The 7,014-nt window shown below is 39.5% G+C and overlaps 1 protein-coding gene across 1 annotated transcript; it reads left to right on the top strand.

Annotated features, from left to right (window-relative positions):
* Positions 1-2,058: 2,058 nt before the first annotated feature.
* LOC137236488 (large ribosomal subunit protein eL33-like) lies at positions 2,059-3,181 on the top strand. Its single transcript, XM_067759141.1, has 4 exons — positions 2,059-2,178; positions 2,501-2,725; positions 2,784-3,011; positions 3,075-3,181. The coding sequence occupies exons 2-4, from the start codon at positions 2,507-2,509 to the stop codon at positions 3,096-3,098; spliced, it is 471 nt and encodes a 156-aa protein (XP_067615242.1). The 5' UTR covers positions 2,059-2,178; positions 2,501-2,506; the 3' UTR covers positions 3,099-3,181.
* The last annotated feature ends 3,833 nt before the right edge of the window (positions 3,182-7,014 follow it).

Here is a 7,014-nt window from a genome sequence, read left to right as displayed (position 1 = left end):
AACCATTGGGAAACCACGGAGTAAAAGAGTGGTACATTTGGCGATGCTAGCGGCGTTTAGTTCGGCGGGACGATCAGAAAGTATGCAATGAGAGAAGCTATAATATCGTGCTTCTGTAGTTACAGCTGAGAAATTTGATAGCTGATGGCCAGCTAGTAGATTCTGGAAATGGAAGCGCCTAGAAGATGCGAACGAGGAAATCAGAGAGTATAAAAGGCAGCAACAGTAGAGGCGCGATAATCAGTTGGATTTAAGACGCTTTCTAGCGACCAATAGCAGTATTATCTTGAAAATCAGTTGTAGGTTATTGTAAAGAACTTTAATAAAGGCCATTTTGCATTATTGAATAGTGGAGTTATTTATTCAACAGTTTAGTTATTCGAACTTAGCAGAAGGTTGCAAATAAGAGGATTTGCTGTAAATTCGTTACAATATGCATTCCATTTTACTTTATTATTTTTTTTTTTTTTATTATTTAGAAAAAAAATCCTTATTCTTAAAGAAAAATTTTGTTAAACTTAACACTTCAAATTCAGATATTTCAAATTTTCTTACAAAATTTTCAAAATATTAATTTTACAAAGTATTTAAAAAAATTTATTTCTATGTTATTTTTTTCTTTTTGTTTAATTACTTTTACAAAATGATTAACATTTTTCTTTAAATTTTAGAAATATTAGTTTTTTTTTTTCAATCTACAAAATATTTTAAAAATTTATTTTTATGCCATTTTGCTATTTTTCTTTATTTAATTAACATTATAAAAGCTATTGTATAAATTTGTTTCTAAAATTTTTTACTTTCTTAAAAAAAGTTTTTAAATTTAATATTTTTGACATTTATGTTTTTCTTAAAATTGAAATTTATTTAATTTTTTTTATTGAATTTACTTTACAAAGTATTGTTTAAAATTGAATTTTGTGCTATTGTTATTTTTCTATGCCACTTTGGGCTTCAATTTTTATTATTTTTTGGTTTAGTTTGTGTCATTTTCAAAGCTGACATCAAACATTTTGTAAAAAAATTTGTTCATCTAAAAAAAAATCCTAAGCAAAAACCAAGTTTTTGCTCATGGTTTAGCGTCCCTGAGGCCGCTCAATTGATTCTAGTTATATTTACTCTTACACTAATTGCTGCCAGTCTCAATTGTTGTTTTTTACTGCCTCCAGTCAATTGTAATATTCCACTCCTTTTTATGCTGTTAAAATTGCTTCCATTTGATTTAATTTTTTGCCATCACTATGCTTTTGCTACGAGTGTAATATTCCACTCCTTTTTATGCTGTTGAAATTGCTTCCATTTAATTTTTTGCCATCACTTTGCTTTTGCTGCGATACGACAAAATGTCTTTGCGAATGTAGTAATTCATTGTATCTCCTTTATTTTCTAATAACTTCTAAAAAATGTCCTGTTTTTGTTGCCAATGTGTAGTTTTCCGGGACTTTAAAAAATTAGTCTTTTGTGTTTTTAACGTGAGCTGCTAGGCTCTTCTGACAAGATAGATCTTTAGCAGTTTTGCTAATTCTGATCTAGACTGGCAGGATCGCCATGTAAGGAAAAAATGAATTGAACAACAAATGATTTGGCTGACCAACGCTGATGAGTAGTGTTGGATAGCAATTTGTTAATTGTCTTTATTGATGACATTCATTATTATTTATACAAAAGTTCTTAACCTATACATATATACATATTATATTAATATTTACATACTACAGGTGCATGACTCAATAGTGAGCAATGCTTGGTCAGAGGATTATTATATTGACCTACATATTGTCAATATGATTCCTGCTTGAGCAGTTTGGTATGACGCATTAATACATTAGGCGATTTGGCAAACGCGAATGTACTCATGGTAGTTATATGGGTCAATGAACGAATGTTTGTAATGTTAAGCGTGTTTGAAGTGAGGTAAACTACACACGATACTACACATGCTTAAATTTTGCAGTTTTTGTATTTCAGATAGCCATAGAGCCTTGCTATTTGTCGTTTCTCATGAAAATACATTAATGTGGCGACAACACGTCACGACAACACGGTACTAATTAATTTCCCTAAAAACTATTTTGGTGTGGCAACTATGATTAGAAAAAGAATATTTGGCTGTCAAATGAGCGATTTTGACATTTCTTTTTTGTTACATCCTCTCTTTCGCCATTTATCAAATTTCCGGTATGTACGCAATTTTCCTGCCATTCAATTAATAAATTGCTAAATTCATATGAATTGTGGAAAACTCAATAAAATAACAATTGAAAATGAGAGATAATATATTTTTATGTTCGTGCAAGTTGTTGGCCATACAAAAGCGGCATATTGCAGAGCGATGTTATTGGATAAAAATTTGTTCAAGCAACTACATAGTTTTTTCGCAGAACTGATTGGAGCAAATATATTGACTTTAAGAAAAGTGCTTGCGATATGGCCAATTGCGTGCTCTACATTTCAAAGTTCCATTTTGAGACAAAATGTTTATTCGTATTTTTGTTTACAGTTGAATATGGCTGACGTACAAGCAAAACCCGCTGTTGCCCCAGCGTCGAAAGCGCTAAAAGCTGCCAAGGCACCCAAAGCTAAAGCGCCAAAGATCGAAAAGCCTACCAGTGCTCCAGCCGTAGCACATAAATACAAACGACATGGACGTCTCTTTGCCAAGGCAGTGTTTACTGGCTACAAACGTGGCCTTCGTAATCAACACGAGAACCAGGCAATATTGAAGGTAAGTCTGTAAGGTCTTGTTTACAGTTTAAGATCAACCTTTTTTTTTTATGCTGCAGATTGAGGGTGCTCGCCGTAAGGAACACGGAAAATTCTATATTGGCAAACGTTGCGTGTATGTTTACAAAGCCAAGACAAAGAAGTGCGTTCCCCAACACCCTGAACGTAAAACGAGAATTCGTGCGATATGGGGGAAAGTGACCCGTGTGCATGGTAATACAGGATCTGTGCGTGCACGATTCAACAGAAATTTACCTGGTCATGCAATGGGCCACCGCATACGTATAGTAAGATCATAAGTATTTGAATTTTCTGAGCTATATCGAAATAATATATTATTCTCTTTACAGATGTTGTACCCTTCCAGGATTTAAGTGCATAAAATAATTACTATTATTTTACCTACAAACTTACGTTTTTTTTTTTAAAGAATAAAAAAATATTACACTTAAACAAATTTAATTTGCTAAGAACACATTTAAGGAGAATATAGGCTTCATTTGGCATTATTTTTGCTTAGGTATTAATAGTAGCGCCTAAATAAATAATAAAATAATAAGCTACCAATCCGTTTAATTAGATTACATACGAATAATACATTTTCAAACCACGCCGCAATGGTTGTAATCATTGATCAGTTGTTAGGCGAATAATCAATGCCCAAAGTACATGTTTAGATTTAACACGCCCGACGGGAGCCGAAAACATCTTTCAGCAATTTCATGTAATACCGACGCCACATTCATCTTTTCATATTGGAGCAGAACTTTTGCAAGGACTACAGTTAGAGATGATCCAAAATAATGTCGGTTAAGCAGAGCTAAGAGCTGTTAAACTACGAAAAACTTGGTAGGCTTACACACCAGATATTTTGAGTAATACCCGAGCTTAGGTGGTAGTACGGAGCTCTCGCGATCTCTTCTCTTTCCATTCCGGCCATGTGACTTGCCGTGTGGCATCTACCATGATGCTTCCACCTGGCTCCCGCTTCCATCAGTAGAGCCTCCTTTATCTTGAGCTTGCAGGTGGAGAGCGGCATGCCCAACCTCTTCCAGGATGGCGAAAGTGGAAGGGAGGTACCCTTTCTTGCAAGCTCATCTGCCCTCTCATTACCTGGTATGCCCTTATGTCCCGGAACCCATACCAGATGCAGAGTAAACTGTTCAGCCATCACGTTAACCTATCTGCGACAGCCTACTAGAGTTTCCGAATAAGTTGTGACAGAGTCGAGGGCTTTCAATGCTGCTTGACTGTCTGAGAAAATATAAATGTGCTTCTGAGAGACAGCCTCCTGCCTAAGGCAGTCCACAGCCTCTTGTATGACCGCAAGATCGGCCTAAAATACGCTACAGTGATCCGGAAGGCGAAACGATCTTTGTATCTCCAATCGTTCCGAATAGTCACCCCTTCCGACTCTGTTATCCAGTTTAGATCCACCTGTGTAGATCTGAATGCTGTTGGTGGGCCAATCAAGGTCATTCACCCACTGTTCCCTCTCATGGATCAATATCTCGTACCCCTTGTTAAATTGGTATGTGGTTTGCAGAAATCTGTCTATTCTGGTATGCAGAATCTGTCGAGAACTTAGTATGGTTGCAGTGAGACCATGTGGTCAGTTTCCTCAGCTAAAAGCTGCACATGCTGCATATTTTATGCCTACTATATCTATGGGTAGTAGGTTCAGTATTACATTCATAGACTCCGTTGGCGTGCGGATGGCTCCGCTTATGCATAGTAGTGCAGATGTTTGCACCTTTTGAATAGCAAGAACCGTCGAGGATTTATTCAAGGCGGTCCATCATACCGCCACCCCGCATAGCAATATTGGCCTAACTATGGCCGTGTATATCCAATGTACTATCATAGGGGACATACCCTATTTCCGTCCAATTGGCCCTTTACATTTGTAGAGGGCAACCGAGGCCTTACGGACACATTCCGTGGTGTTTTGTGTCCAGTTCAATTTCTTATCAAGTGTGAGCCGTATATAGTTGGCGGACTCACTTAACTTAAGCACTGTGTTTGCCAGCACTTGAGTTGAGAGAGGTGGTATCTTATACCTCCTCGTAAAGAGCACCAGCTGCGTTTTAGTTGGGTTCACCACCAGACCATTATAAACGCCCATGCTTCGAGCCTTCTTAATTCCACCTGCATCACATCGCAGAGAGTTTGTGGAAACTTCCCACTTATCACCAAGGCAAGGTCGGCAGCATATGCTATAACTTTACAGCCCCTCTCCTCCTCCATGTCCCTTAGCAGCAGATTCACCGCCAAGACCCATAATAGAGGGGATAGGACTCCACCTTGGGGAGTTCCCCTACTTACGAACCTGCTCACAGATACCCCTGCAAGTTTTGCCTGTACTACCATGCATAGCAGCAATTGGTGCACAAGACCTACCAGCTGAGATTCGATGCCCAGATCAGTCAGTACCTTAATGATTGAGTCGGGTTTGATGTTATTGAACGCTCCTTCTATGTCTAGGAAAGCTGCCACGCAGTATTCCTTGAAGAAGAAGGACCTCTCTATGCACGATGTAATTTCGTGCAATGCCCTTTCCGTTGAATTACCCTTCATATAGGCGTGTTGTGTTTCAGAGAGTTGGAAATTCACTGCCTTCTTGAAATATGTTTCCATCAGCCTCTCCATTACCTTTAGTTGAAACGAAGATAGACTGATGGGTCTGAAGTCCTTAGACTTCGCGTGACACGCTTTGCCTGCCTTGTGAATATTTTCCATATACGTGGGATGTGGTTTAGTGCCACGACACCTCCTATTATAGCGTATAGCCAGTTAGTGCTGCATTCCAGTGATTATTGCAGTTGTATAGGTTTAACTACGTCCGGCCCTGCAGTTTTGAATGGTTCAAAAGATTGGATGGCCCAAGATATCGTATCTCTTGTAATTAGGTTTTGCAGTATAGGTTGCACTGTTGCTTGTGTCAAGCTTTGTGTATCCCCTGGTTCGTTCCTAGTTGCACCTGGAAAGTGTGTATCCAGCAGTAGATCCAAGGCATCCTCGCCAGTTTCAATCCACGAACCATCAGGCATTTGCAAGCGTCCTGGGCCGTATTAGCCGGTCTGGAAAGTACTTTCCTGAATCTACCCCTTCAGACACTGTTTCCATGCTGCTACAGAAACTCGCCAGTAGGATCTTTTGGCTTTCCTTAGCTCAAACTTATAATTTCTAAGATGTTTAGAAATAAGAGGCTTTGGCTGCATTGAAAGTGGTTCTACTTATCCCGCGAAGGTTTTCGATTTGTGAATTCAACCATGGTGGCTTCCTTTTACCTTCTTCTTGAATTCTCTTGGGGCAGACTTTATCTAGTGCCTTGCGGCATGCTCCCGTGGTTATTCACCAGTCTTTCGAGATCTGGTATGCTACCTGGCGTTTCGGGTACGCTCTCTAGTTCCCTGTTGTATTCTTGCTAGTTTGTGTTATTAATATTTCTTGTGGCAGCGTTCTGCTTTTTCACCAAGTCTAAGTCAAATTGGATGTAACGATGATCAGAGATTGAGTGGTCGTTAAGGACCCTCCAATTTCTGACCAACTCCTCCGTATCTTCTAAGACTAAGCTGACATCGAGATCTTGCCTTCTTGTTTTTGTAATAAAGGTTGGTTCAGTTCCCCTATTGCTATTGGTTAATCTATAGTTTAGGATGAAATCAAATAGTAACTCACCCCTTTCGTTTTTGTCATTACTCCCCCAGGTGGAGTGGTGCGCGTTTACAGCTCCTTCCAGTATCAGTGCACCTGATGTGGCTTCCACCAGCTTCCTGACGGTCGATGTCGGCACCGTCTTGTCATGGGCAAGATAAATTGATGATAGCCTGCTTTGACCCATACTTAAGCTCAGGCTGATCTTTGTTTTGTCTTCATCACTAAATTGAGGAAGAAACAAACATTAAGTTTGGTACTAACAAGTCTACACGATATAGGCTTTCCCGAGGTGCCACAGCTTACCAATATGTAGCGGGTGGACTTGAGTCCGCAAATGTTTTGTCCTACAACCCACGGTTCCTGGATGAGGACAATATCAGCTGCCCCTTTGGATGCCAGTCGGAGCAGCAGTGCAGCGGAGGCTGCTTTACTGTGGTGCAGGTTTATCTGGAGGACCCGCACCGACATCGCACACTAACGCTCCCTCCTTGAGCGTGGAGTTAGCTGCATCTTCCAGCATCAGCTCCTGCTCTGTGTATTCCAGGTGTATCCTTCCTATACCGATGGATGAGGTAGACGAGATGTAGCCGTCCAACGTATCCTGCTCACCCCCATTTGCCTTCATATCTA

Source organism: Eurosta solidaginis, chromosome 1, assembly GCF_040869045.1.
Source record: "Eurosta solidaginis isolate ZX-2024a chromosome 1, ASM4086904v1, whole genome shotgun sequence".
Lineage (NCBI taxonomy): Eukaryota > Metazoa > Arthropoda > Insecta > Diptera > Tephritidae > Eurosta > Eurosta solidaginis.
This window is presented reverse-complemented; position numbering and strand designations above follow the sequence as displayed.